Source organism: Dermochelys coriacea, chromosome 5, assembly GCF_009764565.3.
Source record: "Dermochelys coriacea isolate rDerCor1 chromosome 5, rDerCor1.pri.v4, whole genome shotgun sequence".
NCBI lineage: Eukaryota > Metazoa > Chordata > Testudines > Dermochelyidae > Dermochelys > Dermochelys coriacea.
Genome location: NC_050072.1, coordinates 104,582,105 through 104,603,357, shown reverse-complemented (window position 1 = coordinate 104,603,357; position 21,253 = coordinate 104,582,105). Strand labels below are relative to the sequence as shown.

Sequence of the window (21,253 nt, the reverse complement as noted above, 5' to 3'; positions counted from 1 at the left end):
AAGAGGAAGATGTTGACTTTGCTGTTGTGACAATTTTTATATAGCTGGGCCAAAACATTTTGGGAAACTCCAAACCCGAGGTGTTTTGTGGGGAGTGGAGATATGACAGAAGTTGGTTTCACTGGCTTGAGTGAATCTCTGTTTCTTTAAGCCTACAAGGTACTTCTAAGCAGTGGCTCCTTTTCCAGAAGACAAAGCCCATAAAAGCCACTGCTCTGGGGATTACACACAGTTCTATCAGGTTTTGGCTCTCAGTGTGGAGACATAGCTTCTTTCCAAAATGGAACTCCAAGAAGTAATATAAAAACACGGTGGTCCCCTGTATTCAGTTATTTATAGGTGACTCAGGCATTCCTCTGATGGGATGTAGAAACTCCATCCAGTCATTGGCATGGAGAGGATTAACTTTCTGTTCCTGAGGAGGGTTAAAACTCCACCTTGGCTAGTAAACACATTCAGCACAGAAATCTGTACTTAATTCAATTTTCAGTTTTGCTTTGCAATTCCCCATTAAGTAAACTAGCGCTAGAATAAAACATTTAGTAGATACAGCATTGTAGTCTACATTTTTAGTTGTCCCCCCTAAAAAAAGTAAACAGCTTTAATATTACATGCCTTCTACAAAAAAGAAATAACTATAAAGAAATCAGTGTAACAAACTGTACATTGAACTGTTGGTTGTATAACATAATGTTGATCCAGGGGTAGTTTTGGGTCTGTTGCTTGATGTGTACTTCAGGCTCTTGTTAGCGTTGTAAAATTAAACTTCTTCAATCTATCTCCTTGCTGTTGGTGCTTTAGGTAATTTCCAGTTTATGGGTTGTAAAGTTTGGCCCATGTAAAACAGATATGTAGAAATTTCTTAATACAAAAGATTATTGTCCAGGCATCTGATAGCACGTACAGCCTCTACTCAGAGTCCCATGAGATGTGACTGACTTTGTATCCTGACTCTACTCCTGAAATTAAATCAGCTAGTAAGGGGATTCTTGAACACAAAATATTTGGTGCACACAGCGCTGTCAGGTGAAAAAATATGCCCAAACATACAATGTATAGTATACACTCCAATAATCCCTTAATAGTTGTTAACCAAATTTAATAACAGTATGGTTCTCTGTAACTCTAAGATACAAGATGGCAAAAGGCACAGGGAGCTTTTAAGTGGTATAGTACAGACAAAATGAAAAATTTGCATTGTTTGTTCCAGACATAAAGTGCTGTGATTTCCCTATGCAGTCTTCAAAAAGGGATCTGAAAAGTGCAAACTGCAAGTGTGGCAGATGAAGAGTTTTCAAGTACACACATCTGTGAAGTTTCTTGAATCTGTGACATTTGTCATGATTAAGTCTTGGATTTCAGGGTTCAAGTGTCCTTTAAAAAACAGAACAGGAAAATTTAAAAGGAAATTTTAATTTAAAAAACACTTCTGTTTAAAACCACTAAATATTGAGAGTCTAATTCTCATTTACACTCAGGCTCCTTTACACCATATTGGCGGTGCAAAAGGGCCTTAAAGTGGGCATAAATTACAGTTACACCCATTTTAAGATTGCTTTATACTGACAGAGTGGCATAAAGAGGCTATAGTAGTAATGAGAGTCAGCCTTGAATATTACTATTAATAATTGTGGGTCAGATTATGAACATCTTATTCAACTGGTGAGCATTTACTTTCATAAGCAGTCCCACTATCTGGGCCTATATACTGTAAAGTTACTTATTGCCAGAGATGTGTGTGTTTGCACATGCACATCAGGGATGAGGAGAAGTGTGCTGACAAGACTGAGATGATTTGTCTGATATCTATCATGACCATTGTCATAGTAATTGTACTGACAGAATTCCTCATCCTTCCTACATGGCTTGCATAAAGAAAGCCACTAATGTCTGTGCAGTGCCATTCATACCAATGATGTACCAAAAGTAACAATGATTTAATTGAACTGCAGATACGGAAACCTACCTATTGGGAACAATATGTGAAATGAGTAATCTGCAATCTTTTTTTCAGGCTCTATGTGATTAGAAAATAGTGTAATATATTTTTAATAATTGCTTATGACCAAAAGTGGAAAATTTGCAAAATTATCTGTTAGTTCTTTTATATACAGAGATGGGCAAATAATTACAACATTTTCTGTGATTTTTTAAAAAATATTAGATGAATCTGCTTTCATTATGTTCACACTCCTTTTGTGTTCTCTAGCTGCGAATTGTGTAGCAACAGGTTTACCAGCAGGAATGTTTGACAAAGCCCCAATTCAGCAAAACATGTGAGCAGATGCTTAACTTTAATAGTACCATTGACTTCAAAGGATCTACTTTTAGGCTTAAAGAAAAGGAGTACTTGTGGCACCTTAGAGACTAACAAATTTATTAGAGCATAAGCTTTCGTGAGCTACAGCTCACTTCATCGGATGCATTTAAAGCTTATGCTCTAATAAATTTGTTAGTCTCTAAGGTGCCACAAGTACTCCTTTTCTTTTTGCAAATACAGACTAACACGGCTGCTACTCTGAAACTCTTAGGCTTAAAGTTCAGCACACAAATAAGTGCTTTTCTGAACTGCAGCCCAGAGCAATGAATTTTAGTGAATATTTTGCAGAATATTAACAAAATATAAATTTTGAATGCACATGCAATCAAGGAACAGAAATAGACCCTTGTGACCAATCAAAACACTTCAAAATTTGAATCTAGAACACTGGCAATAAATTTTTGTGAACAAGCTATGGACCAAGAACAATGAATACAGTCATTTGCAGAGAGAAAGAGAGTCAAAGGTCATCTAGATTATTCATAATGAATTATCCATTGAGTTGTGTTTCCAACTCTAACATCTATGAGCTGCATCCTGAATTTCTTATTCAGACAAAACTCCCGCTGACCGTCATATATATGAGCTGAATAACAACAAATCTACAACCTGTTGAAATTAGGGTAACCAGACAGCAAGTGTGAAAGATTGGGACAGGGGTGGGGAGATAATAGGAGCCTATACAAGAAAAAGACCAAAACATTGGGACTGTCCCTATAAAATCAGGACATCTGGTCACCCTAGTTGAAATGAAGTCCAATGGGATTTCTCATGTGAATATTATGTGTAAAAGTATACAAACTAGTGGGGCCTAAATAATTAGGTCAATGTTCTAAATCTGCATTGCTGACATAGCTTAAGTTGTACTGTTCAGAATTTCTTATACAAAAAATTCTTGTTCCTCAAACTGAGGGACTGTAGGTCATTTCCAAAGCATTACAGTAAACATCTGTGGCTTTCAGACTTCATATCCACACACAGCATAGAATAAAGGTTCTTTCCAGTGTTTCTTAAAAATGCATGATGCTGAGAAATATAATTGGCTGTCATATGATTTCCTGCATATTGCATAGACATTTTCAGTCATTAGAAAGAGGAAGTAAAACAAAACCCCAAAAAAGCAATGAGTATCCCAATGGTCTATTATCTTCCCTTTCAAATTCTTCATTTTAACGTGTTTCATTATAAGCTCTAACATATGACTTGATGTGTAAGCAGGGGCTGGGCATTATGGTGAAAAGAATTCTACTGCTGTAAGAAATCAAATCCATGAGAAGCCACGCTATGTGCTCAAACAATATGCATTAGGGTTAGGTTTGGACATGCATTGAAGCTCTGCTCCAGAGTTTATCTTGCTTGATGGCTTTAGTTTAGTTGGGATCAAATTTTACTCTCATGTGTGCCTGCAGTAACTCCACTGAAGTTTTACATCAGTTTGTGAGAGTAAAGAATTTGGCTTTTGATTATTAAGGTTTATTTTTAAAGTGATTAATTGGGACAGCATGAAAGTGTCTGTTTTGGGAAGTACCTATTAACATTAGCGAACTGGAAAGCTGGAGGTATCCTGCAGCACATTCAGTGAGTCATTTCCATGAAAAATCCAATCTTCATCAATCCAATTCCTAATCTACTCTTCTTCCCTGGAAGCTCAAAGTCATTTTGTCACCAGGCCACCTTCTAACTTGGTTTTTATTAGTTAGAAGAGAGGATGTATTTTCAATTTAACTCCATCCTTTGAAAAGACGTAATACTAGCTGGCCTATAAACTACAATTTGTTGTTTCTCCAGAGACCATTCCCAATATTGAAACAAAACCTCAACTGCACCAGGGCTTTGCTCCACGTATTTCATTGACCCTTGGGGCTTTGGTGGTCTGTTTGGCCTGTGTAGTAACTTAAAACAGTTTTGGGGCTGCTTAAATTATGTCCTGCTTCAATGACTTCCAAGGGGCCATTCTGGCAACTAGGTGATTGCCAGGACACAGCAACACTTGTGGCCACAACCCCTCCTACTGCCAACAACCCTGACACATACCCTGTGCTGGGTTTAGGGAGAAGGTTGATGGAATAGAATCCACTCCCTACGCCAAGAGGATTTCCCTTTGGCCAAGGAGACTGGCTTTAAGGACTTTTTGTGGTGCAAAACAGGCTTATCAGGGGCCAGAATCTGGCCCATTATTTCAGCTGTGTCCTATGGAGTCTAGTCTCTGGCAGTTCTCCATACTGATTTTGTTCTGGGTCTGTCTTCAGCATATTATTGATAAACAGCTTTATATAGATTTTTATCTACAGTATCTCAGGATGAAGTATATAAATATTGTTATCCCTTTTTGACCTGAATGGCTAGTCAAAATTCTGGTCTCTGGGGGTCTCTAGTTGGAAGTAGAAATGTGTGGTGGAGTCTATTATTTTCTTTCATTCAATCTTGTTTATTTACAAGAAATGCACAAAGTCCTGCTTCTCTGAATGCAGAAAGAACCAAAACAACAGGATAGCTTCTTTGCTTACAGTCTCAAGCTTCTTTAGCCAGCACCAGACCCAAAACCTCTCTCTCTCTCGCTTTTTCTAGGGTCACACATCATGCTTACAGACTCCTAGTTGGTTTTCTTGCTGTTTGAGTCCCTCTCTCATTTTCTTATCTGTCCCACTCCCGGTAGGATTTTCCATACTGACAGACAGACACTCTCATGGACTCTCTCACACACATGACTGGTCAGAACAATACTCAATGGAACCTTCCCCCCACATAGTGCTAATTTCTAGGCAGACTCTATTAGGCCTTGTTTGAGGTGAGGCCCCTGATTGGTCCCTTCCATGTATCTTAAATGAAGGGAATACTCATGCATCAGTTTCAGAGAGGTTTAATCTCAACCCATAACAAGGTTTAACCTATCTGAAATACGAAATAGAACCAAATGCAGAAAATTCTTAGGTGGGGGTTGTCAGACATATGCTGTCATCTTGTTTATTGCTTGATTTATCTTGTTTTTACAAAATGAAAGCTGTGTTGTAATACAGTTTGTGGAAGTTCAGATACATTTGGAAATTACCTGTTCTTTGCTTTGTGCAAATTTCTGTAGGACAAGGAAAGTCATACATTCATAAAAGTTAAAGATGGAAAAGACCTATTTGATTATCAAGTCCATCCTCAATAAGGACAGGATACAGTCCCCAGGCAAAGGACATATCAGTTGATATATTTATAAAAACATACTACACTAGATTTGAGCCAAAGGCCAAGGGGAAGCAAGTCACATGAAGTACATACTACTACAGAAAACTCTACATTCACCAAAACAAAGTTAGTTTATCATCCGGTACTGTACCAGATTATGGCTAGGAGAAACACAATGGCCTGATGTGGACCCAGAACCAGACTAGCAGACCAGGCAATACCTTGGAGAGAGGAAGTGACCTGTTCTTCATTATTTACACATTTCTGTGTTATCTGGAAAGTCATAGGATTACATGTAGAATCTGGAGTACATTCCTACTAGGCTTGTAGCAATGTTAAGGAAAGTCAAATTTAGACTCTAAAGTACGTAGTGGTTCTTTAGTGTTCTCATTTGACTTATTCTTTATATATTGACAATGCCCTTGTTAAAAAGAAAAAGTCATAAGCAGGAAGTTTAAAATTCCATGACTTACTGTTGTCTTCTTTCTGTAACTGGGGACATTTTCTTTTTTTGTCTGTTAAAGCAAGTGTGAACAAATCTGATTTAGAGAATTTTATTTTAAAGGTTTCTACTTTAAAAACATAGAAATATAATTCAACAGATTTTTAAATATCCAAAACATCTGTGTTCTTATATTTGGCATGAGACTGTAACAAATTTCTCCAAAGTTCTTCTGTCCAACAACTGTATGGCCAAATCCTACAGCCCTTAATTGCAAGATTAGGCCCATAATCTTGTTTCTATTCAAATTCTTTATTAAGATAATCAAAGTTCATGTATAATTTCCTGGAGAAGTGATTTATTATCAATATCAGAGTTGAATAATAGGCCACTATCCATTATACTTTCCCACTATTGTTTTCTTTCAGATAGTAAAACATTAAGAAAAAAAGCAAAATAAATAAAGTAAGTAAACCCAGCTAATAATAGTTCAGTAAAGAGTATGGCACATACACCATGGTGTTAGCTATTTAATCTGAACAAAAATCATACATAAAATTCCTGTGTCGCATGGTGAGGGAAGTAAAGCCTAACCCAATGAAACAATCAGTCATCTTTAGATCAGAGCTCCTCTGGAAAACAAAAGAATTAAATGTCAAGTGACTGTGGGTAGAAATCATCCAGTTGTTCTGAAAGGCTTGAAGAGCAAATTAGGAGATTGGACCCACTAAATAAAGTCAAAATGTACCTTTTTTGGCATGGAGCTTTGTGAATGATTTTCTCTTTAGAAAGATAATTAATGCGGATATGATAACAACTGCTATTACACAGGTTGGGATGATAAATAAATTCAGAGATTTTTTTCCAACAACTGATGTTTGTTGAGCTACAAAAAAAAAAAAAGAAATATAGTTTATAAAGTTATCGTACCTTACTCTCATTTACACTAAGGCCTCTTTACACCACCAGGCAGAGCAAAGAGTCCTTAAAGTGGGTGGGTATCAATTTTTACACTTCCAGTAAGACTCCTTTAAGCTGCCAGAGTGGTGTAAAGGGCTCTTACTGCAAATGAGAATTAGGCCCATTGTATTCATGACAGCTCAGTGAATATTATTATAACTCATCTGTGCACTGATTGAAGACTAGTTGGATAGAATTCCAGAAAATGGAAAACCATGCAGATTGCAAATATACACTGAGGAGTACCATTGTACTGGCTGCTAAGCAAGGGCAGCTATTCTAGAATTTAGGAGAGGAAATGCAAATATGTGACAGCGGAAGGTTGTGTATATTAACAGCAAAACTAATCTGGGTTCAGAAACAACTAGTAAAATACCAGGTTTCCAAAAGCAAATACAATGTTTCATTTGTTTTATCTCCAAAAAATCAATACTATACTACTTACTTGGAAGGAATTTTGGAGATTGATTTTAGGATATATAGTATAATATTAAAGCATATAATCAGCTTCTACAAACTCTCTCTCTCTCTCTCACTCACATGCACACATTGTGGCAACCCCTATGTAAAAGTTCAAAAGGAGATACAAACCTAAAGTGAAAATGTAAGAAGTTTCTTCATTAAGTTCTTTAGTCCAGAATGTGCAGCTGTAGTTTCCACTAGCATTTGGCTTGAATGTCAGCATACTAGTTACATTGTATAGTCCATCTGTGGTCAATGTGTAGGTGGTATTTACAGATACGTTGACTTTAAGATTCTTCTCATTTTGCCAGAACACTTCAGCTAGAGGAAACCCTTCTGACTGGCAAGTTAAAACCAACTTCTCTTCTGCAGGTTCACTCATTATTTGGACATTTATTCTCATGTAAGATGCTGCATAAGAACAAGTTTAGTTCAATTGCTTTTAAATATGTATTATTTTTTTCCACTATTCCCTCCCCTTTCTCCCTCTTTCTTTCACTGTTACTTATCTACAACTGTATCTGATGTACTACAATTTGAAATGATGGCCATTTTGCAGCAGAATATAGTATGCATTGCTCAGGCCTACCATGTCTATTCTTTCTTCAGTCTACTTCCTGCAAGCCACACTAGATCAGGTTTCAGAGTGGCAGTTGTATTAGTCTGTATCAGCAAAAACAACAAGGAGTCCTTGTGGCACCTTAGAGACTAACAAATGTATTTGGGCATAAGCTTTTGTGGGCTAAAACCCACTTCATCAGCACGGAGTGGAGAATACAGCAGGCAGAATATATATACACAGAACATGAAAAGATGGGAGTTGCCTTACCAAGTGGGGGGTCAGTTCTAACGAGACAATTCAATTAAAGTGGAAGTGAGCTATTATTAACAGGAGGAAAAATCACTTTTGTAGTGGTAATCAGGGTGGCCCATTTCAAACAGTTGACAAGAAGGTGTGAGTAACAGTAGGGGGAAAGTAGCAGGGGGAATTAGTTTTTAATTTTTATAGTGACCCATCCACTCCCAGTCTTTATTCAGGTTTAATTTGATGGTGCTTAGTTTGCAAATTAATTCCAATTCTGAAGTTTCTCGTTGGAGTATGTTTTTGAAGTTTTTTTGTTGAAGAATTGTCACTTTTAAGTCTGTTATTGAGTGTCCAGGGAGATTGAAGTGTTCTCCTACTAGTTTTTGAATGTTATAATTCTTGACATCTGATTTGTGTCCATTTATTCAATGAAAAACTGCAGAACTGGAATTAATTTGCAAACTGGACACCATCAAATTAGGCCTGAATAAAGATTGGGAGTGGATGGGTCACTACAAAAACTAAAAACTAATTTCCCCCTGATAATTTCCCCCTACTGTTACTCACACCTTCTTGTCAACTGTTTGAAATGAGCCACCCTGATTACCACTACAAAAGTGATTCTTCCTCTTGTTGATAATAGCTCACTTCCACTTTAATTGAATTGTCTAGTTAGAACTGACCTCCCACTTGGTAAGGCAGCTCCCATATTTTCATGTACTGTGTATATAGATTCTGCCTACTGTATTTTCCATTCTATGCATCTGATGAAGTGGGTTTTAGCCCACAAAAGTTTATGCCTAAATAAATTTGTTTGTCTCTAAGGTGCCACAATACTCCTTGTTGTTTTTACTAGATAATGTGTTTATAATTCATGGAGCTAGAGAAAGCTAGTGCCTAGCACAATGGACCTCCATTCACTGATGGGGCCTGCAGGCTTTACTGTAATAAATACAACAGTGGTAATATGATAAAGAACAATTCAGGCCACCCGAGGGAAAAATAGATATTTTGAATGTTTGTGTAACACTAGCTTACAGCTGTGGCATTATCATCGTATTGGAATGAAACAAAGAAAATGACTAGATGCTTGCAAACACAAGCCAAAGGACACAGCTGATCCTTTAAAACTGGTATCTTCATTCTTTGCCTTTCAAAAAACCCTTCCTCTAAACGATCGCACAGGAGAGGTTTCAACATAGAATCTCATTGACATGCTATGAGCAGCAAAAAAGGCCATGACCCAAATTCTGCCCTCAGTTACATCAGTGTAAATTATGTTAATATTGTTAGTCTCTTTCAAATAACAGGTCCCTGGCCTGACAGGTACAATTACTTGGGCAATCCCCACTTGGTCTATTACAAGATGGTACAATTTAGAGCAGCCCTAAAGCTGCTCCAAGTTGTGCTGGGACGAAACAGGCTCCAGAATCCAGAGGAAAAGAAAGGTGATATAAAGCCACTTTTACTCCCCCTCTAAGAGCTACCTCAAGCATTGCTTAGGTATTCTTGAGGACTGAGTCCAATGTCTTTGTAGTAGAGCCAGAAAGTGTTAGTGCTGATCTTGCGAAGTGGAATTTTAAATTTGAGTTAATATATTATTCATGTCTTATATAGCCACTAACCTTTTACTTCCAAAGTAATGTACTTGTAATCAGCTCCTCTGTAATCAATGAGACAGAGGTAAGACCCTGCGTCCATCAGCTTTATGCTGGTAATTTGAAGCACTGAATATCCCAAATTCAATTTGTCACGTAACAGTGTTGCTCTTCCCCTATAGTCTCTGTGCTGGGATTTAAGATCTTCCTCCCCCTTTTGAAGAGTGTAAACTTCTTTTGGTTTTTGCTCTTTTAACCCTTTTTGCTCCCAACTGACACTTAAGTCTTTAAGATTTAACTGGCCATCCACTGGAAACCTGCATTCCATGGTCACGTTGCTTCCATATTCTGCAATGTACTGTAGTTGAGGAACTTCAACTGTGAAAAAAGCTAAGATAGACAAAACCATATGATACCCAGTGAGCAAACGTTATGTCTTTTCCTTTCATTGGTCACTGGGTCAAAATGTGTCAGCAATTCAAACATTCACAATTATTGGTTAGACTATAACTTTGCAGCCTTTTCTTTGTTATTGTTTTAATTTTTTCCCCGTGGTAACAGTGAGTAAATAGCAAATCCATTGATTCCATACTAATGTCAGAGTCCAAAATACAAAGACAGAAGAAGATACAAACTGAGGTTCTCTGCATCTCAGAAATAACCCATTATTGTCTTTGGATGGAGATTTACACAAGGGGCATTGTCTAAAATTATTATGGTACCTTGTGTACCCTGAAGTTTCTCTAAAAGGAACAATCCTTTTACTTTTATGGCATTTATGCTTAGAAGACTCAAGTACAGTCTAGCCAAACTGCTTACTTCTCTCAAATGCTTCGGACATCTTATTAAGGGGAAAAAAAGGGAAAAAACAGTTTCTTAGGAAACGCAAATAATTTATTATCCAGATCTTTGGATGAATTCTTTTTAAAAAAACATTAAGTCTTTTGTGTGTGAGCTAGAGCTTGTGGACATGCTAAGCCAATTTGTTTTGTCCTTTACACCAGTGTCAATCCAGTGCGACTCCTTTGAAATCAATAGCTTTACTATGTATACACACATATGCAAAGGACAGCAAAATTTTGCCCATTGTAAGTATACATTACTGGAGGAATTTATAGACCAGAGGTATCACACAATGCAACCTTCAATCATCACTGCAGTTCTGATTCTGCCAAACTTACTCACGTGGAGTAGCACCTTACTCCATGAATAGTTCCAATGAATCTTGTCAGTGGGACTTCTTGCAGAGCAAGGTACAAGCTCATGTGAGAAAGGACGGCAAAACAATTCCTTTAGTTAGCTGCCAAGTTTAAATTTCATGACATTTGAGACATTCAGTCACATGAGCCTGAAATATTTATTGCTGTGCACTGTTTACACCTTAAAACTTTATTTGATGCATAATGTTATTTCCACTATAAAATTCCATATATTTTATTTTTATTTTATTTGTACAATACAGTGGCAGATTTAATGCAGTAGTGCTAGCAATCAGTAATAGTGATAATCAAGAGAAATCCAGATAGCTACTCATGCATCCTCAACTTTTGTGTCGTAAATTAATGAAATATCAGTAGGAAAAACTTCATTTTTTTTAGCAATGTGATCGTTGCTTCGCTTATTAGCAATTGTCGTCGAGGAAGAATGATATAAAAGAGTTTCAAGCTATTCCTTTTTATCTATATCATTTATGATCTCATATTTATACAGAAAGTATGGTTTCAACTGCACCTTGTGGTGAAAGTGAAATAATAAACCAGAGCGAAAGAATATCTTTGTGCTGTAAATTCCATTTGCATTTGGATGTCTAGACAAAAGTGAAGGTTTTATCCTTAGGCTTCTCTAGTCTGCTAAGACTACTTTGAACTGCTTATGTGGTACAAAATGGCCTTATAATGTCTAGAGATAGCCAGTGAAGAATTCCTTTTGCATAATGGAACTCTCTATATGCAGAAGGCTGACAGAGGCAATTCCACTACCTCTTATCACAGTCATGCCAGTCCCAGCTGTATGTGTGGTGGGTCATTCTGAGGAACAGATGTGGGAGGATGTGGGGGATGAAGGAAGAGTGGTGGAGCAGCGTTCCACACTGCCTGATCCTCTATTGATCCTGGTACTTGGTGGCTTTTCAACATGGCTGACAAAGGCATAACAAGATCCAATGACTGGAAGTTGACATAAGTCAAATTCAGCTTTGAAATAAGACACAATTTCCTAGCTGAGAGGGTAAACGAACTTTGGAACAGCTTTCCAGGGGAGGTGGTGAACTCACCATTGCTGGGAGTCTGTAAGATGAGATCAGACATCTGGTTAAAAGATATGCTTTAATCCAGCTTCTGGAAGAAATTCTATAGCCTTTGTGTGTGGGAGGTCAGGCTGTGGTCCCTTCTGGCCTTGGAACCTGTGAATCTATGTATCCCCCATTCATCACTTTCCTTCATTGGCCCATGGGGAGAACAGCGTTACCTCCACATGCTCATAACACTTGCAGCTGTGCATTAAGATATATAATATAAGATTAAGACTATAATCAAATCTCATGCTTCAGGGGGTTCAGCAGGTCGCCTGCAGAAGCAAGGAAGGAATTTTTTTTCCTGATGTATAATTGGGTAGATGTATTCTAGGCTTGTGTTTGTTTTCTCTTTCCACCTTCCTCTGAAGCATCAGAGATTGGCTACAATGGAGATGGGACAACAGATGAGGAGGACCAATGTTGTCAGGGATACAGAGAATCCTCTTTCTAGATGCCTGGCTGGTGGGTCTTGCTCAGGGTCCATCTGATCATTAGGTTTGGGGTTAGGAAGCAATTTCCCTCAGGTCAGGTTGGCAGGCACCTGGGTTTTTTTTACCTTTCTCTATAGCATGTGGTGTGGTATCTGGACATCCCTCACTTAATCAGTTTCTTGCCATTGCAGGGACCTCAGGCACTTGGTCACTCCAGTTTGCTGCTTGTAGCACATAGTTTAGTCTCCTGAGGACTGAAAGTCTTTGGTCTCATGAAAATCTTTGGGCTTAACATAGGGGCATCTGGGGGAAATTTAATGGTCTGTGATATACAGGAGGTCAGACTAGATGCTCTGATTATCCCTTCTGGCCTTAAACTGTATGAAATGATGAAACCATCCTGAACTGTCAATGGCAGCCATTAGAACAGGGGTGGGCAAACTTTTTGGCTTGAGGGCCACATCAGGGTTGCGAAACTGTATGGAGGGTCGGGTAGGGAAAGCTGTGCCTCCCCAAACAGCCTGGCCCCTGCCCCTTATCCACCCCTATCTGCCCCCTCCCACTTCCCACCTCCTGACTGCCCCCCTCAGAACTCCCGACCCATCCAACCCCCCCTGCTCCTTGTCCCCTGACTGCCCCCTCTCGGGACCCCCCGCCCTTTACCATGTCACTCAGAGCAGAGGGAGCTTGCAGCCCCGCCACATGGCCAGAGCCAGCCATGCTGCAGTGCTGCCCGGTAGGAGCAGCGGGCTGGAGCGCTGGTGGCGCAGTGAGGTGAGGCTGCGGGCAGGAGGGGGACAGCAAGGGAGGGGTCGGGGGCTAGCCTCCCTGGCCAGGAGCTCAGGGGCTGGGCAGGACAGTCATGCAGGCCAGATGTGGCCCGCGGGCCATAGTTTGCCCACCTCTGCATTAGAGCAATAAAATACCATCCTCCATACACTCAGGATTGCCGCGACCGTACTTAAAGCCATGACCCACACTTCGGGAACCGCTGCTCTATGGGCAGCTGCAGCAACCAAGAGTACACAGGGTTCTACAGTGCTTCGTCCACACTCACACCCATAGCTATGCCTAGAGAGGAAGGCTGGTCCAGTAGGTCAGATGCCAGCCGAACACTTAAGAGATGTGGGTTCAGTTCCCCGCTCTAGCATCGACTACCTGTGTGACCTTGAGCAAGGTGCATAGTCTTTCTGTGCCTCAGTGCTCTCCCTGTAAAATGGAGGTAATAGTGCCTCCCTACCTCACAGGAGTATTGTGAGAATAAATACATTCAAGATTATAATGCACTCAGATACTACAGTGATGGGGGCCATATAAGTATTTTAGATAGAAGCCCCTAAGACAGGCACTATAAGGACCAGCATAGCTGGCTTTACCATCCAAATAGCCTCTATATTGGAGATATTCCTCAGTGGGTAGAGGGACAGTAGGACAACAGAGATCTGGGCCCAAAGAATTATTTTCCCTAGCCCGTTCCTTATATGGACAGCTAGCCTATTCCTTGACTTGTCTCTAGTCCATAACTGTGTCTTCTTATGTATTTGTGTAACATCTGGTACATGGGACCTCAATCCTGAGTGGGGCCTTTGATGTTACCACAAATCAAATATTTAATAATTACTAACAGTTTAATAATAGGACTGGACTCATTTGAAGCCTTTGTTTTTATTTTGTTTATTTCTCTCTTATCCAGTTAAGTCATTTAGTTTCACTGAATGTGCAAGACTGAGTTATTGTGTAGCTAGAAGCCTGATAATTTTCAGGGTGATGAGGATTGGATGATTTAGGTGCTCAGCCTCCATGGTGATAGAGGTGTCACATGAAGTAGATAGATTAGATAAATAGATTAGATAGAGAGGAAAAAACAAAAGGATCAGTGGATATGCATGAAGGAAAATGTCTCTGTTAAGAAAATGGCCGTTTATGGAAAAGTTAATGGGTGCCACTTGGAAGGAAACACCCAAGATTTTTAAAAGTCACTAGTGATTGTGGATGTTTCCGTTTTTGGATGCCCAATATGAGATTTCTTAAAGGAGCCTGATTTTTGGAAGTGCTGAGCACCTATCCTTTGAAAATCTGGCCCCTACAACAATGGTGTAGCCAGGATGGGATACTTGGGTGGGCCCTGACTTTGGGTGGGTGGGCAATGACAGAGGGTGGGGGGGGGAAGGAGGGATCGGGGCCGCTTCCCCCTCCCCCCCACTCTCTCCAGCCGGTCTTGTGGGAGGCAATGGACACGCTGGCCAGGGGCCCCCAGGGCCCAGTCAGGCACCCTGGGGAGCAGGGTTGGGGTACAGGGGCTTGCCCCACTCTGCCTGCCGGCACTCCAGCCAGGGAGTGGGGTTGGGGCTTGGCGGCTTGCGGGCAGGAATGGGGTGAGCCCTCGACACCACTCTAGCTGGAGCACCAGGCAGGCAGGCGGAGCGGAGCAAGCACTGGCGCCGAGCAGAGCCGGGGCTGCAGGGGTGGGCCTAGGTGCTAAGAGGGTGGCCTGTGGCCCACCCATGGCTACTCCCCTGCCCTACAAGCCACCTCCAGTTGGATTCCCAAAAACAGAGCTCTGAAAAATCTCTAGTCATCTTTGCAAATCTTGGTGAAGACTTTGAAATGCATGTATAAAGGCTGAAGTTGTATTCTTATGCCAGTTATATTGATAACAGTTATACATCTGATGAAGTGAGCTGTAGCTCACAAAAGCTTATGCTCAAATAAATTTGCTAGTCTCTAAGGTGCCACAAGTACTCCTTTTCTTTTAGTTAAAAGAGAAGATCTCTTACCTCTTATCAAGTACAGCTGCACTTCCAGTATCAGGATTGGCAGGATTCTGAACATTTTCTCAGAGGAGTCTAAAACACAACAATATTAGCAACTTAAATTTTCACAACTGTCTTATCATGCTGAGATGTAACAAACTCCTTTACCATAAAGTTATCATTAAAAGTTAAACCACTTTCCAAGGTTCTTAGAAGTCAGAAAATATAAATAGGATCTTAAATGCTGACTGAATCAAATGACTTTCTGGAGTATAATGACGCACAGGCACATGCTGTATATTATGGTACACTAAACTCTGACACAGAAAACAGGGAAACCACTTTTAGAGCGCTGCACCTGAGCCTTTATGATTTCAAAAGAGTCCAAAGGGGACTTATCGATACAAGTTACTTTCCAGGATTATTTCTTACAGTAACTACAATAACTCCACTTTGAAACTGTACCCATGAATATTATAAGCAACTGAAGATGAATTTTCGTAGTCCGTAAAACTTTGTACGTGTATAAACACACTTCCCAAACTCCCAAAGCTGAAGGAGTCTAGCATGCTCTGTGGCTTGATAGAATAGCCTTGACTTCATCTCCTCTCAACCCCAGTCACCCTTTTAGTGGAGTTTTCACATTGAAAATCTGGCCCCTACAACAATGGTGTAGCCAGGATGGGATACTTGGGTGGGCCTTGACTTTGGGTGGGTGGGCAATGACAGAGGGCAGGGGGGGGGCAGGAGGGATCGGAGCCGCTTCCCCTCCCCCCACTCTCTCCAGCCGGTCTTATGGGAGGCAATGGACACTCTGGCAAGGCGTGCTCATGTGCTCTGTGCTCATGGCCTGTACTTGTTTTAGGTCTCAGTGTAGGACACACAAGGGAAAGGGAGGCCTCCTTTTATCCTCTCTCCCACTCACCCATGTAAAGGCCAGGGAAAGTCTGGTCTTTAGTCTGGTCAAAAGAGGTTAGATTTTTCGTGACTTTCTGGGACTTTCTGGAGTGAAAAACATAGTCGGTTCTCTCTGCATGCAGTCTTGCTACAGTACATGCCACAAAGTACCATACTGTATTGACAATAAACAGACAGCCCATAAATAATGCATCTGAAAGGAATAAATCCAGTTTTATTGTGGGCAGCCTTTTGCGCCATTGATTATTAACAAAGAGACTATTCTTTGTACTTTTTTCATACAAACAGGTAAACAAAAGAAAAAGCAATGGAATGAAATAGTCTTAAATAACCAGGAATGCCAGAGCTAGTGAGATGGGAAAATAAATAGCAGGTTTTATTTTCATAAAATCAAGCAGACACAGACACACAACCAATAAAGCCAACAAAATAGACACAGAAATAAACATAAGGAAATAAAGAATATATGGAGAAATTTTTGACCTCACTAGAACAATATGGGTATTAGATTTGAGTCAGTTTTTTTGGTGCCTAACTTGAGATGCCTGGGACTTGATTTTCAGCAGCACTGTGATCCTGCAGCTCCCTCAGCCTTCATTGAAAATTGTGAATTCTCAGAGTCTTAGATAACCAATAACTTAGATATCTAAGTATCTATCTGTCCTCTGTCTATTTTGCTGGGTATATAATTGGGGAGTTATTTTTTCCATAACCAAAACCTTCCATTTTTTTTGAACCATTCCTCATTGGTTAGGCTTTTTCTCTTTTTCCAATGAGTAGCTACCAATAACCAAGCTGCTACTAGCAGATGAGACATTAATTCTTCATTTCTTTTTGTGTGACCATTTCCCCTAGGAAGCTCCAGGAGGATTACCAGAGAACATTTGGTAATAAATATCCAACAGTTTGGGATACTTGGTTATGGATTGCATCAAAATTCTCTAATGACTGGACATGACCACCATATACGCATAAAATCTCCTCTTTCACCACAATTTCTCCAATATTTATCCGTATTCAGTTTCTCTGTATGTTTTTTAACCTGACTGGTGTGGGGTACCATTGAAATAGTATTTTAAAGAAATTTATTTTATTGTGCTACCGAGTGAGGTTGCTGGTTGTCTTTTCCAAATCAAACCACATTCCTCTGAGGCTATTTGTCTATCCATATCCTTTCTCCCAGTGTGTCATATATGGGCACTTTTTTGTTGGGAAAGCTGTCTGCAATGATTGATATAAATTAATTATAATTGTTTTGTTTCCTAATTGACCGGACACAATCGCTTCTATTAAAGTTAGCTTTCTGTATAAAACAGGTTTTCCAGAAAGTTGAAAAGTCTAGTGCCTGACTTGAAAATACTGGTACCAGGGGAGACTGGACCACATAAAGTTAGTTTTGACCTCTAAATAAGTTTCTTTACTGAATAGCTGGCCAACTACGTGAATTCCATGGCTCTTCCAGTCTTTGAAGCTCTCTAATTCACAATGTGGGTTAAGATCTGAATTATTTGCAATGGGTGCATTGGTGAGGAAAAACAACTTTTTTTTCTGTTACAAAAACAGTGGATGAAGAGAAACATGGTAGGTATAACATATTTGGATTTCAGTAAAGCATTTAACAGATCTTACTCTAAAAAATAATTCAAATCTGGAGAGGGTATGAATAAGGTTGTGAGTCTGTCATGGAGCTCATGGAAGTCACGGATTCTGTGACTTTCCGTGACTTCCATGACTTCTGCAGCGGCTGGTGCTGGCTCAGGGGAGCCCCTCAGGCAGCCCCTGGACCAGTAGCAGCAATTGGGGTGTGTGGGAGGGAGCTCAGGGCTAGGGGCAGGGGGTTGGAGGGTATGGAGGGGCGCTTACCTCAAGGTGGGGAGCTTCCTCTCTCCACTGGCATGGCTCTGCAGCTTCTAGGCAGCAGAGGGCCTAGGGGGCTCTGCGCTGAACACTGGCCATGCCCACAGGCCATGTCCCTGCAGCTCCCATTGGCTGCGGTTCCTGGCCAATGGGAGCTGCACAGCCATTGCTTGTGGCGGGAGCAGCGCGCAGAGCCCCCTGGCTTCTCTGCCGCCTAGGAGCTGCAGAGACATGCGAAGCCAGGTAGAGAGCCCCTGCCAGCCCTGCCAACTGCCCCCCCCAGCCCCAACAGGGGTCCCGGGCAGCAGGCCATGGGCCACACCCCTCCCCAGCACCAGCGGGGGTCCCAGGCCGTGGGCCACACCACCTCCCTGCACCAGCGGGGGTCCCAGACCACCTCCCCCAGCACCCACGGCACCCCAACCGCCCCCCCGATCACCCACATCCCCCTGCCAAAGTTTTAGTTAGGGGTATACAGTATAATGGACAGGTCACAGGCGGTGAATTTTTGTTTACTGCCTGTGACCTGTCCATGACTTTTACTAAAAATGCCCATGCCTAAAACACAGCCTTAGATATGAAAAATGTTACTTGTGATATTGGAAGGGGGCTTGCAGTGAGGAGCAGCAGAGACTGGTGTAATGGCAAGTCTTATTTAACATCTCCATAATCTTAAATGGGAGGGGAAATAACACATTAATTATATTCACTACTAGTCAGATATTGACAAATTAGAGGGAGTTCCAAGAAGAGTAACAAAAGGGTTCATGATTCAAGAGGGAACCACTTACAAGGAAAGACTACAAGAATTAAATCCATGTAGGTTGACTAAGCAGCAAGTATTTAAATTGTATAACCAAGGAGGGGGAGAAGTTACCAGGGTGGTAAAAGAAGGCAGCCTCACAGCTAGGAGCAATCAAATGAACAGACTTTCAAGGGAAGTGGTGGAAGCCCCATCACTTGGAACTTTAATATAAATTGTCTCACTGATACCTTCTGCTCGTCCCCCCAACCCTCCAAATGTATCTATCTGTTGTCTCTCTTCTTACATTTAGATTGTAAGCTCTTTGGGACAGGGACAGTCTTTTCGTTATATATATTTACTATGCTTTGAATGATAGGGCTCCAATTTCTGCTTTGGGCCTCTGAGGGCTACCATAATCATTGTTATTGTCATCACTGAAGTAGATAAAATAAAATAAAAGGTACTATAGGGAACATGGAAATGAAATTGAAGGTAGAAAACTAAATACTGATCTAAAAAGCCTTTAGCGCTCAGTGCATAATCAGACTGTGTAACTCGTTGGCACGGGAATGCCATTGAGGCATAGAACTTAATAAAAGACAAAAAGGAACTGAACATTTATATGGAATACAAGAACTTTAACAGTTAATGCAAAAAATGGGAAGTGATAGAAATGTCATGCTTTAGAGCTTACAGCAATCTCTGTTGCACATCTGCCTACTGTAACGTTATTACATATTCCTCTGAAGTGTCTGGTACTGACCACATCTGGAGATAGGATCTGGACTAAATGGACAAAGAATCTGATACCGTCTGGCAAGTTCTATGTTCCTAATTCTTCACTGGCTTGTGATGCACTTCATGATCTAATTAGCCCAGTTTCTATGATTAACTTTCATACTCTATGATTCAGTGTCTGTCAGAAATGATGAAAGTTTAAAAAATAGGCTGGATAAATAGGCTACCTCAGCATGGGACCATATGAACAGCGGTGAGGGAGATCATCCCTAGGATACCGTAGACAATCTGGACACCAGATTACAGGAAAGTTATTGAAGCACCAGAAAAAGTATAGAAGGAAGCAGTGAAGATGATAAGGATCTTGGGTGGCATAATTACAAGGAAAGTTTAGGGACTTTAGGTGTATTGTATTCATTGGAAAAGAGATTAGGGGACATGACTGAGTTCTTAAATGTTCTGAGAGTTGTAGAGTCATCGGATGTCACAAAACTATTCAAGATAGTAATAGGCTAGTAACCTCAAACACAAGAAGAAATACATTTCTGCCAACTTTATGCACCTTATCTCTTTCTAGTCTTCTCCTAACCTTGCCATTCCTGCTGCTCTGTTAGCACCATCTTCCCCTCTGCCCCTTCCCAGAATTTCTCCACTGTTGGTACAAGAGCCTTCACCTCCACAATCTTGCATCGACAGACTTTCTATATCTTTCTGTCTCATCAGTTGTCAATGCATCTCTTTTCAAATCTCATATAGTTTCTCCCTCTGTTATTAACCTTGTGACTGCAAGCTTTGCTGTATTCTGTGCCGTATCGTATCCTGTCATACATTCTTCAGTATAAAGTCATTTGTAAAATACACTATACTCCATAAAGTGTTTTGACATATAGTTTCAATGAAAGAGGCTGTACAAAATAAAATTTTATTGTACTGAGCTGGAGTTGAGAGTAACTAATGTGTGTGAGAGACTAGCAGTCATAGACACCGACACCTGAGGTTATTAAAAGAAGGGTTAGATTAGGATTTAAGGCTTAATTTTCAGAGGTAATGAGCACCCACAGCACTCATTCACTTCCCCTGGAATTTTGGATATGCAGTACATTTGAAAATCAGGACTCTACAGCCGGAGCCTGCTTAGTGCCCTTAACTCTCTGAAGTTAACGAGAAAGAAAATTAATTCTTTTCTAAGGAGTTTTTTCCTTAGAAGGAAAATAAAAGCAATTGGAAGGCTGCAAGTCTTTGACAGATAGGGAAATGGCTCAGGGTACATGTCTGGACCCAGTTTTTCCTGCTGTCCCTTTTGTAAAAGAATTCAACTAGATCTGCTTCATCACTATAACATATTCATTAGGTCCCCCAAACCAAAAAGAAGGGGAAATTCCAGGGCAGTTCTGATGTTTATACATTTTATTAGTTGCTTTGAAGCACCACTTCCCATTTTTCCCTCTCAGTAAATCATAGTTGGTTAAGACATTTACTTGTTGGAATGTTAACACAGTGCTTTCACCTCAGCGAATGTACTGGGAGGATCTAGCTACCAAGTTCTGATCCAGATCTGGGTCCAGACTTGCCGGAGTTCGGGGGCATTCAGACCTGGGGTTTGGTCTCAAGACAATCTCAATTGTCTAGCATAGACCTGAGGACAGTTCAATGGACAGAGTGTCCGGAAACCTAGGATGTAATCCTGGCTTCATTGAAGTCAGTGCCAAAACTCCCATTGACTTCAATGGTGCCCGAGTTCCATCCCTAGTGTGTGT

General features: G+C 40.5%; 1 protein-coding gene across 1 annotated transcript in view; it reads right to left on the bottom strand.

Moving 5' to 3' along the window:
- Positions 1–717: 717 nt before the first annotated feature.
- Positions 718–21,253, bottom strand: part of LOC119856054 (programmed cell death 1 ligand 2-like) — a 34,325-nt gene continuing 13,789 nt past the window's right edge. The window contains exons 2-7 of the mRNA XM_038403118.2: positions 15,263–15,331; positions 9,789–10,151; positions 7,488–7,769; positions 6,685–6,822; positions 5,968–6,009; positions 718–1,374 (exon numbers count right to left, since the gene is read on the bottom strand). Coding sequence (XP_038259046.1) covers positions 1,295–1,374; positions 5,968–6,009; positions 6,685–6,822; positions 7,488–7,769; positions 9,789–10,151; positions 15,263–15,317 — 960 coding nt within the window. The 5' untranslated portion in view covers positions 15,318–15,331 and the 3' untranslated portion in view covers positions 718–1,294. The remainder of the gene's footprint in view (positions 1,375–5,967; positions 6,010–6,684; positions 6,823–7,487; positions 7,770–9,788; positions 10,152–15,262; positions 15,332–21,253) is intronic.